This window comes from Physeter macrocephalus, chromosome 2 (genome assembly GCF_002837175.3).
Source record: "Physeter macrocephalus isolate SW-GA chromosome 2, ASM283717v5, whole genome shotgun sequence".
Lineage (NCBI taxonomy): Eukaryota > Metazoa > Chordata > Mammalia > Artiodactyla > Physeteridae > Physeter > Physeter macrocephalus.
The window spans coordinates 71,560,888-71,580,018 of record NC_041215.1 but is presented as its reverse complement, the minus strand read 5'-3'; the positions used below and the strand labels follow the sequence as shown (position 1 = coordinate 71,580,018).

The window sequence follows — 19,131 nt, the reverse complement described above, 5'->3', positions numbered from 1 at the left end:
TTGTCCTAACTGTTAACTTTAGAGAAAACTGTGTAAGGACCTGCACATATAGACTCATTTATTTGTCCAAAATAGCAAAAATAGGCCTATTTCACCCTTAAGAAAGTATTTGCAAATTTGATCAGACATGATCATAAAAATGTGAATGGATTCCAGAGGCAATCCATGTGGGCATGCTTGGTGGTACTAACTATGTGTCTTCAGCTTAAAAGAACATGCTGCTGTTCGTTTTCATCAAAACATGACTTCTAACTATCATAAATAAAATACGCATGGAACAATTAAATCTTTTTCTTACAATAATTACTTTTACATTAAAAAGTCACCATCATCTTCAGATATATCGAAAATTAGGACTCTAAATCTTATTATTTCCCAGTCTTAGTTAACAATCTTGCACAGGCCCGATAATCCAAAACTTGGAGCTCTGATCTACACAGCTTGGCAGGTTTCACACAGTTTAACAGGTAGGCAACTGTGAGATATGCTTTTTTTAAAATTAGCATTTTCTATCAAAACAGTCTGAAATCGTTTAAAACCCTCATAGAGACTGCATTCGTGCAACGGCACAGTCACGTAGCTAGAAGGGAGAAAACAAAATACAGTCTGGAAGATTCACCACGGTCCAAGTTTTCTTGGTCCTCAGCTGAAACCACGATGAGCCCAGGAAATCCAATTAAATACAGTGCTTTAAATAGGAGAAGAGTTGGTCCAAGAATAACTTAAGCTACTAAACAGGGACAGTCTCAACCACGGGCGATTTGATGCACTCTTCGTGCAATCTGCTCTTTTCTGCAAGGCTCAAAGAATCTTCAGCAGGATGCTCGGAAATGTGACTGTCCCCATTCAATGTAGAGCCAAACCCTTCCTGGGAGGGGCCTTTCAAGTATGAGTGAAATTCCACTTGAGGATGATTGGACCTGTGTTCGGGATATAAGCTATTGCAGGGCACACCGCTGTCATTTTCCGAAGAGGCGCAGCAAACGATGACGGAGGGGTTGGCAGCTGGGTAGTGAGAGGCCCCGTACGCCTCTTCCGCTTGCCGGGCATAGTCCACGAATTGCTCCGGGGTCATGGTGTAAGGCACCAGCGAGAGGGTACCGCTTTTGACAGTCTCTCTTTCCGAATAGTTCTCGGAGGAGATCTGGTTGGGAGTTCCTGGAATGTGGCTGTCTATTTGGTAATAGAGGGTAGAAGAGTTGGCATAAAAGGGGGCGTTTTTCGCGTGGCTTTCGTGAACGGCCGTGCCATCGGAGTAACAAAGGACGGAAGGAAGAGGGAGCCCTTCGGAGTGGGGACCCAAACCTTCCACCAAACTGTCCCCTTTCTCGTCGTCCTCCTCCTCTTCCTCCTCGTCCTCCTCCTCTTCCTCCTCCTCCTCCTCCTCCTCCTCATCTGACTCGCTGGGGGCCAAGCTTTGGGTGCTGGAGTCCGTGACTCCGCTGCAGAAGCTGCTGCCATCCTCCTCCTCCTCCTCTTCCTCCTCCTCCTCCTCCTCTCCTTGGCAATCTAATTCCTCCGCCGACTGCAGGTGCAGCACTGCAGCCTGGGGTTCCGTTTCAATCTCAAAATTGTCTGCGATGGAATATTCGACGGAGTGAGCCACAGGGCCCATGGAACTACTGTGGGCACTTATCTCCCCGTGGCAGCCGTTCAGCGTGGGGATTTGCTGCTCTCGGTTTTTCTCCAGTTCAAGTTTCATTATTGTGTGCAAAAAGTGAGTCCGGACACGGATAGGATTAAATTCAATTCTACCTGCTGTGTTACTACATCCTTCTTTAGTGCAGCCACATGGGAAAGACATTCGATCCACCTTGGAGGGAAGAACACAGATTAGCCCCCTGGAACTCTTACAAATCAAATAAAAATCCAGTACTTCAGGGCAAAGCCTTTGAATCTGGGATGACTTAAACCCACCTACGCCAGAACAAACGACCATCAAACTGCAAACAGAAACAAAAAGGGAAGTGAAGGCTTCGAACATGAGTTAACCTAATTTTAAACCCATACTCAAAACAAAAATGAGTTACGGTGTGTAGTTTTAGTTCATTTATCCCTCCTGCACTTGCTTTACTTCTGTCGCCATTCTCCCTTTCCTTCCTCTCTCCGAGATCCCATTAATTTTGCTCCCATTTTTTCAATGCTTCTGTCCTTTCCCCCAAGCTCCCTTTTTTTCTGCTGCATGCCAGCTCACAGGCTCAGTTTTAAACAAACTTACTGCCCTCATCCTCACCTGCTATTTTTAGTCTAAATTACATGACATTCCTCATTCTAGCCAGCAGTTTTTCTTTGCTTATTATGAAATGAACTTCTCTGCCTGAGGTGTCCAGATTGACACCACCTTAGTATCAAGCAGCGTGATAATTCACTCTCATTGGTGTACCTTCTCATTCTTTTGGATCCTTGGTAGGTGACGCATGTATGCACTGCAGGCTGCGATGCGTACGCACATTCATGATGGTGACTGGTGGATTTCTGTTTAGTTGCTGGCTCCCCAGCCTTCCCTACCCCTCCCTTAGACTACAAGCTTCTGGAGAGAAGGAGGTGTTCATTTAATCAATATCCCATGATTATCCGAGTGTTTGGACTCTGTAGATAGAATGATTAGGTTCAGCAAGTGTTGTTGGACTGAGCTCTTCACTCAGGTGACGAGTGGAATTCTGGGCAATCTAAGGAACTCCTAAGATCTTTGCTGGCTGAGATTCCACCTTTATGCAGACCAGAGCACAGGCAACCAGAAAGAACTTGCCCTTCTTTCCACCTTATCCAAGCATGGGGTATTTCCCATGCAAGAGAGGAGAAAGTGGATTCTAGCACAGTCATCCTGGTCCCCACAAAAAGTAGTAGCAGATGTCGAGCCAGAATCTATAGCTACTTTCTTACCTGTGATTCCCTTTTCTGTGAATCCACCTCAAGCAACTGTTCAACTGATAAGAACTGTCCTCTCCTTTTGTCTGCGTGAGAGGCTCTTATTGAAAAAGTTGAGTTTCTGCATAAAATAACAACCCCTAACTAATCATGGAGCACCAATGATATAGATGGATAGGAACCTGAGAAGCATCTAGTTCAGGGGTTGGCAAACTCTTTTTTTTGTAAAAAGGCCAGAGAATAATTATTTTAGGCTTTGTGGGCCATACAGTCTCTGCGACCACTACTCAACTCTGCTGTAGAAGTATGAAAGCAGTTATAAGCAACATGTAAACACACACACAAAAAACATGGCCGTGCTTCAATAAAACTTTCCTTACAAACACAGGGTGGCAGGCTAGATTTGACCTATGAGTTATCGTTTCCCAACCCCTGGTCTAGTCTAGCCCATTCATTTTAGAGGTGGGAAAACTGAACCCAGTAAGCTTACCTGACTTGCCAATTTCACATCATGGCAAAAAGCAGAGCCAGGAGGAGAACTCAGTTTTCTTAAGCCCCAGTCTAGTAATTTTTCCACTAATCTACACTACCTCTAACCAATCATCATTTTATACCCCATGGATGGATCAGAGAATACAAACTTTAAATGTTAGGGATGTCATGATCTCCCTGAATGCTTGTAATAAGCCAAAATAAGCTTGCATAAGAAATGAAGCCAAGAGCAAACAATTTCAACTGACAACTGCAGCTTGGATTGCCTTTCACACTATACCATATATATATGAATATTACATATACCCCTAAATGTCATTGAATTAGTATTTCTCTCTTCTTGAATCATGTGTCTTGCCTTACCCCAGAATTTTCTTCCACATGTGGAAAACTTCATTACATGGAACACAACTGCCTCTTCAGGGGTTGGCGTATAATGTCATGTCTTCGGATTCCCTGAAATCCCAATCCTTACCTGACACTTAATTCCTGCCAGGCTGCAGGTACACGTTTCTGGATCACAGAACACCCGGCAGTCACAGCCACAGTCCTCTCGAGATAGGCGGATGGCTCGTAGCTCATGCTTTTCCTCCACATCAATCTTTTTCACCCCAGAGGCCCGCAGCAGTGCTCTCCGTTTTTTTGTTGGCAGGGGTTGGAGAAAGAAGTACTCGTCTACCTCGGTGTTGTCTAAATCAATATCATCATCAGAAATGTCATCCACTGTAAGAGTGCTAGCTTCTTCAGATTCCACGGTGCCATTCTTCGTCATCTAGAAATACAAAGCAGCAAAAAAGAGACTTAGCATGGACAGGGTCTAAAATCCCTACTTCTGCACTTGGTAAGAATGAAGCTATTATATAACATTATGTCCCCATAATCCTTAAGTGTTTGTGGATAGGTGTGGGAGATTAAGAGGTATAAACTTCCAGTTACAAAATAAATGATTCATAGGGATGAAGAAAATGTTTGTGAGTCAAATCATTTCCTTTTACTTTTCTCTTTAGAGAAATTACAGGAAGGAAAATGAATGCATCAAAATGATAGGCTTTTTAAATGGACACAAGACTTGTTAATTGGAACTCTTAACCTCTTAATGTTAGGAGGTATAGTTGCTGGAGCTTTCAGCCTGCACGATGTGAAAAAGGCCAAAGGTTACAGATGCCCATCAGTGAAAGCTAACGTTAGACTCAGTTTGTGATGGGCAGATTTGATGTTGGAATAAATGTGTCCTTGTTCAGAGGTGATAGCATCTTAGTGGAAGCTACTGCCACCTAAATAAGCAAACATGTCCTTGAAATAACAACCCTGTCTTTTGGGCTCCAGAGAAACCATGTACTAGGAAGTAAAGTTTTGCTGTCCTGTGCTGTTGGGATTACAAACACGGTTTCCCTACAGAATGTTCCATGAATGGGAGCTTGATATGATGCACTTAGTCAGGTCACTGTGCTCTCAGTAAGACAAGGAGCAGAGAGTAGTGTGGCAGGCTCTTGCCAACAGGCAACCCAAACAATGAACTCGTCCCTCGAAGGAGTTCATAGGAAACTGCCCAGAGCAATACCTTCCGTATAATAGCACCTGTGGACGACTGTGTCTCATACCCATAACTTTTCTGCTTCTGTGTATATTTCTTTTCTAAATTAATTTCATCCATCGGGAAACCCTGAGTCAGTATTTCACTTCTTACTGCCATATCACCACATAATATGTTTTCTTCATAAAAAAGCATTTAGAAAGAGACATTTTCTCTGAATATAAGCAAGAACTATATTCTGGGAAGCAGCACAGGAATAAATGAAGAAACTCAGTAAGAGATTATTCAAGGAAGTTCCAGATAGGGAAGCTATTTTGATTCTTTAACTTTTATACGTATTACTTCATGAACTTCATTAACTGTAATTATTACTATGCCTTTTGATCTTAATAACAATTCAGTTATTACACAGTTAAAATACCCTGGTGACACCAGACATCATTTTCTTATCTTCCTAGGAAAAAGTCCTATATTTAGATAAGAATATTTATTACTGACCCAAAATCCCAGTCTGGACAACTCTGAATGTATTGAAAAACAAACAAAAGACTGATCTTTGCCCTCAGGTAGAGGAAACAACACAGTAGCAAGTGTATATTAAAATATATTGCAAAGGGTCCCTGAAATGCATTGTCAAAAGCTACAAATTTACGTATTTTTTTTATATTTCAGAGCTTAAATCTGTGTTCTTATAAAGTTGGACATTTCTTTTTATTGGGTTTTGTTTCTTGGTGTGATCTGTAATTTATTTCCTTCCTTGGAATTTCTTTATAAATGTATTGGTTAAGCTGTTTTCATTTTTCTGTGATATCCACTAACAGTAACTGGTAACATCACAAAAAGAACAAAAAACTTCATTTCATATGAATAGGGTTTGATTTTTTAAAAAATAATCATTGCTGTCATATAATACATGAAATCTAAAAATCAAAAAATAAGACTTCAGCAAACATTTTAAAACATGACAATTTTTAAGGCAACATGACTAACCAACTGGCATCTAAGAATGAAAAAGAAACAACTGTATCTCAAATAAACTACAGATGATGCTTATTCCAATACCGTATGATCCCACTCCTGGGCATATATCTGGAGAAAACTCTAATTCGAAAAGATACATGCACCCCAGTGTTCATAGCAGCACTATTTACAATAGCCAAGACGTGGAAGCAACCTAAGTGTCATCGACAGATGAAATGATAAAGAAGATATATATAAACACACACACACATATATATATACATACACATATATGTGATGAAATATTACTCAGCCATAAAAAAGGATGAAATAATGCCATTTGTAGCAATGTGGATAGACCTAGAGATTATCATACTAAGTGAAGTCAGACAAAGACAAACATCATATGAAATTGCTTATATGTGGAATCTAAAAAATGATACAAATGAATTTATTTACAAAAGAGAAACAGACTCACAGACAGAAAGGAAATTTATGATTACCAAAGGGGAAAGGGGAGGGGAGGGATAAATTAGGAGTTTGGGATTAAAATATACACACTACTATATACAAAATAGATAACCAACAAGGACCTACTATATAGCACAGGGAACTATACACAATATCTTGTAATAACCTATAATGGAAAAGAATCTGAAAAAGATATATCTATATATACATATATATGAAGATATATATATATATATTCAGTTAGATATATATGTATGTGTGTATATATATATATATATATAAATATATATAAACTGAATCACTTTCCTGTATACCTGAAACTAACACATTGTAAACCAACCATATTTCAATAAAAATTTAAAAAATACAATAAAACAATTCTTCACTCATAAAAAAACAAATATAAGAGCCCTTAGAAATAAAATCTGCATTTCTTATTCTCACACTTAAATTACAATAAACAGTTTCATTTTAAAATAAAAATTCAATTAAGAATCTAAAAGTCCTTGATACAGAGCTAGCTACATACTGTTCTTACTCTTGTTCAAGAACCCACAAGGGCCCTAATTTAGATTTTCAAAAAAAATCTCACATTATCATTGAAGTGATCTGGCAAGGTTTTCTCCTCATCTATCCAATATCATCTCTGCCATTTCTAGTGAAGACTGGAAATATTCTAGTTCAACCCAGTTAATTGGCTTATCTCTTTGTCCTCACAGTTTCTGGTTTGGTTACGTAACCACTGACAGATACTATTCTCTGCTGTCCCCTTGGAAGTCCTTCCCCAGCCCTCTCCTCAAGGATATGCCCATTTACCCCTTTAAAACGCAGGCCAAACCTATTGAGTTTAAATGCTCCTTTAAATCAGAGTATTACATATATTATTTTCAAATGCATTTTTCTATATTAGAGCAATGGGGAAATAAGTCAATGAGCTCTCTAATTCTGTCCACCAACTCATGTTCATCATGCTTTCAAGATCTCGTACAACAAACTCTAGGGAGTCTTCCATGATTTCCTCATCTGTTTTTGCTGACTCCTTTACCCCATTGGCCCATCTTCACAAGAATATTTATTTTGTACATTTTGTCTCTTTGACATGAGTAATACCTATAAATGTCTTCTTCCTATCTCAAAATAGAATCATTGAATTTTCAGATGTTAGTTCATCAAATACAGCCTCCTTATTTTATGCATTACTAAGGCTCAGATTAATTGTGTCCTCTCCAAGACATGCTTATAGAACCTAATTCCCTGACCCCTATTTTAGCATACTTTTCCCTGTGTAAAACAGATAGATTCCAAGTTTCCAATGGTACCTAATGCAGTACAGGGACTGTAATGTGGAATTAAACCTCAATGTGTCTAATAAGCCATTTTGTTTACAAAATAAATACATACAGAGTAACCAGCATATTCAAAGGAATGCTCTCTTTTGAAGTAGATTCCTTAGAAGCCAATCTGGGATTTGGACCATTTCTAGCTCAGTGTTCTTTTCCCAAAGAACACTGCCTTTCCAAGAGCTCAAAGAAACCTTGCCAAAAATGTGGTTTAAGGAGACCACCAAAGGATCCTGACCTTCAAGCCTGCTTTTGTGTGTGTGTGTGTGTGTGTGTGTGTGTGTGTGTGTGTGAGAGAGAGAGAGAGAGAGAGAGAGAGAGAGACAGAGAGAGAGACAGAGAGAGACAGAGAAAAAAAGAGAGATTGGAGGTGGGGGTGAAAGAAAGGTGAGAGAATGAGACATGAGACGATAATAGTAACAACAGTTTTGAATCTGTGTGTCACTGCTGCAAGCACTTTACCTGCGTTAACTCATTGACCATCACAAAAATCTCATGAAGTAGATATTAGCATTCTAGCCATTTAACTGATGAGGAGACTGAAGCACAGGAATACTAAATAACTTGTCCAAGATCATAAGCAGTGAGGTGTGTACCACATCAGAATCCTAAATATTTAACTCTACAGCTTGGGTTCTTAACTGCCTTGATAATTATATAGATATACTTCTTATATATTTAATATATATTCAGTAATCTTTTGTACTTATTTTACATTAGGCTCTAAGTGTGTTGGTGCACAAGACATGGGTCTGAAGTCAATGGATTAGAGTAAAGAGAAGAGGAATCTAGTAATTTTAATCCAGTTTATAAGGATTTCCTAGCTAAGCTTGAACACAAGGCATTGAAACGATGCAGGAGGGCCACCTTGAGGTGGGGCTGGTGATGGGGTGAGGAGGGTAGACTTTCACATCTAAGCTTGAATCTGAAGGTGGAGTAGCAGTTAGCTGAACAGGTGGAGGAGCAGTTAGCTGAACAGGTAGAGGCAGAAGGTGTTCCCCACTGAGCAACAACAGCTTCAAAGGCCTGAGATGGGACAGAGCATGACGCATTCATTGGCTTGCAAATTAGCCAGACTGGCTGAACTTGCCTGGCATCCCTTCCTGTATTGATCCATAAGCAAAGAACAAAAAAGTAAATAAACATCAGGTTTTCAGAAAGGAGCATCTCCCTTCCCCTGCCTTAGCCATTTTACAGATGAAAAGTAATGACTTAACTCATAATTTGATTTAGTGATCCTTATCTTATTTTATATTTATCTCATATATATGTGCATTTATTTATACTGTATGGGAAGTGTCTTAAGGTGTGTGTGTGTGTACTTGCTTTGTTCCAATGATGCTACTTAAGATAGGACTTAGTTCTTTTTTTTTTAAATTAATTAATTAATTAATTTACTTTTGGCTCTGTTGGGTCTTCGTTTCTGTGCGAGGGCTTTCTCTACTTGTGGCAAGCGGGGGCCACTCTTCATCGCGGTGCGCGGGCCTCTCACTATCGCGGCATCTCCTGTTGCGGAACACAGGCTCCAGACGCGCAGGCTCAGTAGTTGTGGCTCACGGGCCTAGTTGTTCCGCGGCATGTGGGATCTTCCCAGACCAGGGCTCGAACCCGTGTCCCCTGCATTAGCAGGCAGATTCTCAACCACTGCGCCACCAGGGAAGCCCAGGACTTAGTTCTTGAGCCACTGTGTAAACTTGTCCAGACTCACTCTACAAATGAAAGGACTATAACTTCTCTTAAACAGAATTGAAACATCTTACTTTTGCAAATCTGTCTGATATGTACTGTTAAGTATGAGTAAACAGTTCCCAAAGCGCAACAGAGTAAAACCTTCGCCCATCTAAATACATTTGCGGGATGGGACACATTACACATTACTGTCAGAATCAGCGGAGTGATTCTCAGGCTATCCTCAATCAAGTACCAGGTCAGGCGGGGGAGTGAGTGAGTGGGGGGGAGGGGATTATCAACTCAGCATTCAATCTTTTGTGTTTTTTTTGGCTATAGCATGTAGTGGATATATTCCACTGTAAATTCCTACAAGATGAACTTTCTGATGAATTAAGTGCTGGAAGAAATTAATTTAATGCAAAATGATTATGGAGAGGGAAACAATACTGAAAATGTGGATTGACTACAATGCTAAAAACAAAACAAAACCCACAAAAATAAAAACACTTCCCTTCAGTGGTTAAAAGGTGTTCTTAGTAATAAAATCTCCTGGTTATTACAAAGTTCTTAATACATGTAACAATGATAGTGGAAACAAGAATGTGAAAGAGTAATTCAATTCCACAAACACTGATTCCTGCCTATTATAATGATGATGATATGTATAATGAATGGCCCAAGCTATCATACATTGAAAACCAGGTACTGAACTCCCTCCATACTTTATATAAATTATCTCACCTGATTTGCAAACAATCTTAGGAAGTATTTTTACAGTTGAGAAAACCGGAGCTTTTGTTTTTGTTTTTGTTTTGCAACAGTGCTTTTTTCTTTTTTTTAAAATTGATCTTTATTGGAGTATAATTGCCTCACAATACCGTGTTAGTTTCTGTTGTATACCAAAGTGAATCAGCCACATGCATACACATGTCCCCATCTCCCCTCCCTCTTGAGCCTCCCTCCCATCCTCCCTATCCCACCCCTCTAGGTGGTCACAAAGCACCGAGCTGATCTCCCTGTGCTATGCGGCTGCTTCCCACCAGCCAACTATTTTACATTTGGTAGTGTATATATGTCGATGCTGCTGTCACTTGGCCCCAGCTTCCCCCTCCCACCCCGTGTCCTCAAGTCCATTCTCTATGTCTACATATTTATTCCTGCCCTGCAACTAGGTTCATCAGTACCATTTCTTTTTTTTTTTTTTTTTTTTTTAGATTCCATATATATGCCTGAGAATACAGTATTTGGAGAAAACTGGAGCCTTGAGAAGATAATTTGCCAAAGTCTAGTTACATAGATAATTAGTGTTCGTACTGAGAATCAAACTCAGGTCTGTTTGATCCAAAGCTTGAGCCAGGCTCACAAGACCAGTTTGGAGTGAAAATTCTTAGAGTAATAGGAAACCTGTATAGAAGAGAAGAAAAGGATATGGTTGCAGCCATGCTCTAAGAGCTGATCTCAGCACTGTAGGGCAGGAGGCAAAGAGCAGACAAGCTTCCTTATAATTAGCTCATTCAGAAATAAAAAATATATATGACTCATATACAGAGAACAAGAGCTCAAAAAAGAAGACAGGAAGCCAGCTGAAGATATGACATTCTCACCAGTTAGCATTTCCTTTGAGTTTATATTTTGTGGGCTTGCGGAGGTGTTCTTTCTAATAGATATGCCAGCAAAAGAAGCTGGTCCAAGTGACAGCTACCACTGTTGAAATAATGTGTTACTTTTGATTTCCTCAGCTGACTTTTAACTCATTTACCCCGGCCTGCGTTTAATCAGCGTAGTATGCTGCCTAATCTTGTAGTAATATATTAGTGTTGGTAATTGGTTGTATGTATATCTCCCTCATTATACTGTGAATACCTTGACAACAAGGACCATATCTGTCTTGCTCATAACTCTGTCTCCAGCACTGTGTTAACTGCAACCTCATACTAATTGACTAATAAATATTTTTGAATGAATGAATGAATATCCTTAATCACTATGCTATGCTGCCAGCCACTGTACTAGGTATCAGGGTTTACATATGTATAACAGTGCTTCCATCTAAGTAGCTTCTAGTCTGCTGGGGAGATGACCATGTAACAAACATGATACAGTGTGGTAAGTGCAACAAAATATATGAGCAAGTTATAGAAGAGGTGGGAAGGAGGAAATGATTGACAAGTAAAATGGGAGGGGAGATACAAAGACACAAAGTAGAATTATATACTTCTGATTCTGATTCCACAGTCTCTATCAAGGAGAAAAACCTTTAGACAAGAAATGGGAAAACAGCTAGGAAGGATTTCATGTAAAAACAAGAGGTGGGAGAGAGTGAAAGAGTACTCAGCTGTTTTACGTAAGAACACCCAGGCCCAGGGTATTCATGTTTTAGAGCAATGAAAAAGCTTAAAGTTATGATTGCTCAGTCAAATATCTGTGAAGAGTCATAGGGAAAGGAATTAAAAGGTAATCAAAATGCAAGTGAATTATTATTTTAAAAAGTGCTAATTCTAGATAAAATTCCAGAAAAGATGATTTAAACAGATGGTCTGTACATGTGAAAAGAGGGAACAGTGACTGTTGCCTGGGCTCACTAGGGAGAGAATGGCCATTTGTCAAATTAAAGCCCATGAAGAATCTTAACATGTAAAACAGACAAAAGCAAAACTGAGGAACCCAGAGCCCTGACCCCTGTAACCCCATAATTAGAAAACCAGTGATCTAGTCTTGAGATTCTCTGACAAAATTTCTTATGTTCTGTACATGGAAGGATGGAATACAAGATGATTAATAAGGGTATGGTTGAATGCATGGATTTTTAGTTAGTTGAAATGTTGAAAATGTTTCAAAGAACAGCGATGCTCGGCTCCTTTGCACCACCAATAATGGATGTGGCACCTATACATCCTATCGGCAGCAGTGACCCACCTGGCAAGGAATCTCCAGGGAGGTCGCTGTGGGGTGGTGACAGGAAAGTCTCCCCCTTTTCCTCTTGAGGGTCACTACTCTGAGAGGGTATCCTGAACTTGGCCCTGTCTTGTTAAATATAGTTTTTAAATAATATATTGGATGAATAACTAAAAGGCAGGCTAATCGCATCTTCAGATGACAAGATTAGGTTCATTAAAATAAAAAACAAAACTTTATTGATCCCTCTCTGTACACCATGTCTAGCACTAAAGAGGATTCTTGCTCAGGAGATGATAAAAAGTTTTAATTTAGGGCTTCCCTGGTGGTGCCTGCCGATGCAGGGAACACGGGTTCGTGCCCCGGTCCGGGAAGATCCCACGTGCCGCGAAGCGGCTGGGCCTATGAGCCACGGCCGCTGAGCCTGCGCTCCACAACGGGAGAGGCCACAACAGTGAGAGGCCCGCGTACCGCAAAAAAAAAAAAAAAAAAAAAAAATTTTAATTTATGTGATGATGCAGACCTGATTTACCCGGGTTTTGTGTGTTTGCTTGCTTGTTTTTTGTTTGTTGTTGTTGTTTTACTTACCACCAGCATAATATGAACAAAAAAATTGATTAAGGTCCAGAAAGCTACTGTACCTTTAGTGTATACTGTGGATAGAGTATCCACAACTTGGGAGAATGTAATGTGACATACTGAACAAATCCCACTAGGAGTACAATGTCCAGATCAAGTACCATATTTTGAGATGGACATTAATAAATAGCATTATATCCAGAAGAAGGTAACCAAGGCCATAAAGTGTCTGAAAAACAGCAGGATTAGTGAAAAGAACTAGGGATGTTTAATCTTATAGAACAGAGACACACGGAGCCCATCCATATAGCCTATTATCAAATATTTGCATGTCCATCAACACTGCTTTCAAACACTTGGAGTTTGGAGAACTGGAACAAGATTTATTCTATGTCCTTAGAGGCCAGAATTAGGGTCAAAAGGTATAATTAGATGATAGCAGTTTTATCAACAGAAAGAAGAGCTTTCTAACAATTTATAGCTACAAAATGGAACTGGCTTTCTCAAAAAGCAGTGTGCTTTTATATATAGTAGTGCATATATGTTAATCCCAACCTCTTAATTTATCCCTCCCCCCCTTTTCCTCTTTGGTAACCATAATCAACTATGCTACAATAAAATTTTTTAAAAAGCAGTGTGCTTTGGGTTGCCAGAGATGTATAGTAAGAGGCTGGATATACAAATCTGCATTTTTATATGCAACTACACACACGATATGTACTTGATGAAAGGAATTTCTGGTTACATGCTACGAGCTGGATAGATAACCTGGTCATTAAGGTCTCTGGCAAACTGAAGTAAAACATTCATATCATTTTGATATTCAGTCAAATCTTATAGTATAATTCTTTGGCTCATTAGTTGTTAATTGCAGGTGGCAAATTGGAACCAGATTAATCATGTCCTTGAAGAACCAGAAATGTTTGGTTGTTTTGTCAGCTAATAAGTATTTCAACAACCTGAATTTGCAATGAGTCTTTGGTTTACATATCACCCCAAAAGTCACCAGAAAAGATGATAATATCAACAATAAGACATATAAATTTTTTATACATTCCTTTATCCTCCCTTCTCGTTCAGACAAACTTTGCCTCTTTTAGCGGCAGCTAATAAGCTAAATGAATCCAAGAGTGTGCTGATAAATATTTAACAACTGGGTCTCTGAAAAAAAAAGGGAGGGGTGTTTCTAATTTGTTGTCGAATTTGTTTGTCTAATTGTGCTGTTAGTTTTGTGTTTGGCAAGTTGCATGGTGTGAATACTCCCATGATGGGTGATTTTGAGCTACCATGGGGAACAGATGAGCACAGTCCTCTTTAGTGAAGAATTTTTACAAGCTGGCTACAGCGCACCGCTGCATGAACCCCATATTTTAATCAGGAGAATCAGTTCAACAGATTTCTCCTCAATGAGAAGATCAATGTTTACTGTACAGGAAGAATGTAGAGATGTGATTACATATGCTTAAGTTTTCCATTTAAATGAAAATACCAGCAATATTTTGAAAGAACCTATTCTTAAATATATTGCATTTGCTCAGGGCTGAAGCCCAGTCTCTCAGGATGCATCACTTTGGTTAGGTGTGTCTTCTCTGTTCTTGTCAAAATAGGCTGTACATGTGACATGGCAAATGGAAATCAAAGTTTTGCATTCAGTGTTGGAGCAGGCCTCCACTGAGGGATGCATTCTGGAAGCACTGGTACTAAGTATGCTCCTGAGTAATCTCTACAGAGGCTGACAAAGAAGTTCTGTAGGAATAAGTGGAGTTTAAAACTACCAAGATCAGCAGATTCTGACCTGTCTAATAAGAACTGTAGTATAAGGAAGTAGTAAAACCACATCCCCAAATTTTGAAACTATAGGTTAGAGATATACAGTGTCAACCACCTCTCACAAACCTCTAATCCCTTCTATCTCCTAGGTATTTAAGAACTTTACCTGTAGGTTAGTTATACCACAAGACTCTTAAGAGGATACAAGGGGCAGAGCTGGGGGTGAAGAGGAAGAATTATAATATTGTACAGGTAAATTTCTAAATGAATAACACACAGTCATAAATCTAAGATTTGGGGTGAAGGAGATTTAGATAGAGATATTTTCAAGATTGCTCCTTAAAGGAAGAGTCACCATCTGGTAACTCTTTTTTTATGAAGAAAGACAGCAAACAACCAAGCATTAGTCAAGGAACACGTGAGAAAACTGTATAACCTTGGAAAGCCTCTGGAAATGGTACAAGAGTAGAGAAAGCCTTGATCTTAGAAAGGAGAAGAAAAACAATCAATGTTGAAAAAACATTGAGAAAGAGAGTCCAGTGAAAGCTGTGAAAACTAAGGTACATTTCCTACACCAAGGTAGTAGAATCCAGTAAGATATAACCCCAGAGGCAATTCGAATGCCAAGGCTCTTTTGAAACATATAAATAGCCGCCTAATGCATTTTACAGACCCATGTGAAATGGGAATAAAGTCTAATGTAATTGTTCAACAATGTGGTGCAGATGATGAAATCTAAGTACTTAATTTGGAAAAAAGTATAGTATTAAGATGACTGCATAGATTACTGTGAAGAGTACAACATGTTTGAATGGGCTTGACAGGGAAAAAGTACTGTGCTCTGTAATTTAGAAATCTAAAGCTAGTTATTTCTTCTAGAAACATGCACTTTATTCAATAAGCTTTCTCTATTAATTGTTTCTAGGCAATGTTTGGAACACCTATGCCAACAACAAAAAAGACACTAGAACCTCCAAAATAAAATTGGATTTGTTCTACAGATCTAATTGCATATATTATTTCTTAATATATCAAATTCATAATTTGATTAAGAGATGAATCACTAAATAAGAAGACATTTTACAATGAAGAGCTAAATTTCTATCTTATTTTGTTTCCAAAGAAACATAAAGAAACATCAAGATGCGTGTCTGTGTTCTTTTTACTAATCTTTCACTATGAAGGCCCCATGGGAGGAGGTGTTGTTATATAAATGGGCTCACTATTTAGAACCTAGAGAGACACCCTGGAAAGACGCACAGGTAGAGTGGAAAGAGAAACTTCTCCTTACTCTTCTGGGGCTGTTGGTTCTGAAGTAAGTAGGAAGGAAACTACCCAGTTCCAAGTCCAATGAGTTTCCTAGCAAGGGCTTAGGAAAAAGTTTGATACTGAGAGCTTTGGAAAGTGTTTTTTGTCAGATGCTGCCTTCTCTCTCCTTACTCAATGGGCAGTTCGCTGTCACCCACAGATGACCACCTCCAGGCAAAACTGAAGTGGCAAAGTTTGTCTTTAATAGTCCTCCCTTTCCTCTTTGGACCCCTCTCTCAGCTACTGACCCTCTCTTGCTGCTCCAGCCAAAAAAATGGAATCAGTTTCGTCACATTTCGTTGCTTATGCCAGAGGTACATTTCAAAACAAACGTCACATCAAAAGTGAAATTTCAAGTATCAGAGTGAAATTTTTGGATAGGTAATGTTTTTGGATAGCTATTGTTAGATTTTGGGTAGTTAAACCTTACACAAGCATTGTCAACGATATTTATCTTTTTTTTTTTTTTTTAATTTTTTTCGGAGCACAGGCTCCGGACGCGCAGGCTCAGCGGCCATGGCTCACGGGCCGAGCCGCTCCGCCGCACGTGGGATCCTCCCGGACCGGGGCACGAACCCGCGTCCCCTGCATCGGCAGGCGGACTCTCAACCACTGCGTCACCAGGGAAGCCCAGTCAATGATATTTAAAAACTCATAAAAGTTAATACACTAGAGGAATCACAATTAAAATATATGTTTTCCTCCATTAATCCCCCTCAGATTTTTTTAGCCAGTGAGTCCACATTGCTGTGATCTTTCATTAGTTTTATGTGACATGTGTTTCTGAGTTTTTGAATACTTTCAGTATAGTGAGACTTAGATCAGATCACCTTAGAATCCCATTATCTTTTTGCTTGATATTCATTTGGAAGGAGTGATGATGTCCAAATGCCTTTTGTTTATATCTTCACCAAAAGGGAAAGCTGCAGGTTTTCAGTTATCAATGACAAACCAAGACATGACACCCACTCGAGGAATGTCTCTCCAACTTCCAAAACTAAGCACAATGACAAAAGTGAATCAATAATAGAAGCCTCCTTTTTGCTTCTTCTTTAGCTTGTTAAAAATAAAAGGGTAGACGTAACTGAATACAAATTATAGTATCAGAATATACCATTGCCTGGTATGGAGGAAGGACCCTGCAGGTGTGTAGCGCCCCCTGATAGTCATCGCACATACACTGTGCTTCAAAGGTCACCACAATAAATCTTCTCTCAGATAGAATTACAGTCCCCCAGCTGTTAAAAAACCACTGCACACAGTACCAAACCCCAGAAAGGGACAACTCCCTATAGGTACAGAGATTGTCTTTCCCAACGCCTATAGGGAATAATCAATTACTTTTAGAATAGTAAGGAACAAGATAATAAAACCAGTTTTCTATTGAGTGAGTCAGTTACTTAACATCTTTGTGCTTCTTTTTCTTCGGCTGTACACATGGTCTCATAATTTACCTATCAGTGGGGTTTTGTTAGGGTTAAATAACGTTTATAAAATGCCTGGCAAATAAAAATCACTTAATGAATAGCAGCCATCACTATTGTTCTGCCAATATTTGAATCTGGAGAATGACTTCACCCTTTGGGTAGGGGGTAGAGTTGGTTTGCAGCGGGTTAGAAAGTTAGAGGGTGGATTTCAGAGGCAAATCTGAGCATTATCATTAATTTAGGCTACGTGCAAAGCAATCATGGAGAACAACAGTAACAGTGTCTTGCTACCAAAAAATCTTAAGAGACTTTCATTGAAATCTGTCAAAAATACCACCAAAGGAAATATGAGACACACTTTAGGCTAGGTTATGTCTAGCTTCATTTAAGCAACTGCCTTCTTGTAAACTGGGAACAAAGCACATGCATACATTGCAAAATACATAAAAACAAGGTGTTTTGAAACACACATCACACCTCTGCCAACTGACTGCATACTGGAAACTAAAGGTACAGGTAACACAGATGTGCTTATGGTGCTTCTGCTAGTTAACCAGTGATCCTTTATGTTTAGCACTCTGGATTTCCTAAGAAAGATTTCCTTTTTCGTTAGATAATGATGGGAGAGCATTTTCTACATATTGATATAGGCTGATGGATCACTACAAACACAAAGAGTGTCTCCGGTTGAGGAAAAGGTTTTCTGAGCTGTGTTTCTCTCCACTTAATCTCTAAGGTGGCACAACAATAGTTATCCCCACCTGGACCTCTCCCAGACATCACTTTGATAACTCAAAAGCCTCTCAAAAGCAGTATCTCCAAATACGATCTCATTATATAACCACCACCGCACTGACCCCCCTGCCCCCCACCCCCCGGCCTGAACCTGCTTCTCTTCCTGGATTCCTTGTCATATCCTTGTTATTGAGAAAAGTACTATCCCCCACAACCCATTTAGTTTTGCAAGCCAGAAATGCAGGAGTCTTTTTTTTTTTTTTTTTTTGCGGTACGCGGGCCTCTCACTGCTGTGGCCTCTCCCGTTGCGGAGCACAGGCTCCGGACGCGCAGGCCCAGCAGCCATGGCTCACGGGCCCAGTCGCTCCACGGGATGTGGGATCTTCCCGGACCGGGGCACGAACCCACGTCCCCTGCATCGGCAGGCGGACTCTCAACCACTGCGCCACCAGGGAAGCCCAGGAGTCACTCTTGACAGTCCCCCTCTTTCCCTTCCTAATCCAACCCATCATCAAGGACTGTTGATTTTATTTCCTAAATTACTCTCTCTGTCCATCTCTCTTCCTCTCTCTAGCATCAGTCTAATCTAACCTACCATCATCTCTCTCCTGGACCACTGTAATAGCCTCTTACCTGGTCTGACTCCATAAGCTCCCTCAACATGGCTGCCCCTGCTCCGAAACTATCCTCACATCATAGCATGAACCGAATCACATTACCCTGCCACCCCCAACCCCATGCTTAAGACTCCTATATGACTTCTGATGGCATCAGGATGAAGAGGAAAAAAATGCCTCAACCAGACTTACAAAGCCCACGCCCACCCCCCACCCCGCCATGTTATTCTACTCTCTTCATCTCTGCTCCAGCCATCCTAGCTCTGTGTGCTCACCGTGATTCCTCCTGCCACGAGGCAGCTCCAGCTCTCCCTGCTGCCTGAACCACTCTCGCCAACCCTTCCTGTCTAACCATCTGTGCAGATTTCAGCTCAACCATCACTTCCTTGAGGAAACCTTCCTTGACCTCCGGACCACATCAATTCCCTGTTACTTACTGTCATAGCACCTTGCAACTCCCCTTC

The 19,131-nt window shown here is 40.1% G+C and overlaps 1 protein-coding gene across 1 annotated transcript in view; it reads right to left on the bottom strand.

Annotated features, from left to right (window-relative positions):
• Nucleotides 1–730: 730 nt before the first annotated feature.
• The window catches only part of CSRNP3 (cysteine and serine rich nuclear protein 3), a 71,237-nt gene continuing 52,836 nt past the window's right edge, over nucleotides 731–19,131 (bottom strand). The window contains exons 3-4 of the mRNA XM_007128317.2: nucleotides 3,836–4,132; nucleotides 731–1,813 (exon numbers count right to left, since the gene is read on the bottom strand). Coding sequence (XP_007128379.1) covers nucleotides 731–1,813; nucleotides 3,836–4,132 — 1,380 coding nt within the window. The remainder of the gene's footprint in view (nucleotides 1,814–3,835; nucleotides 4,133–19,131) is intronic.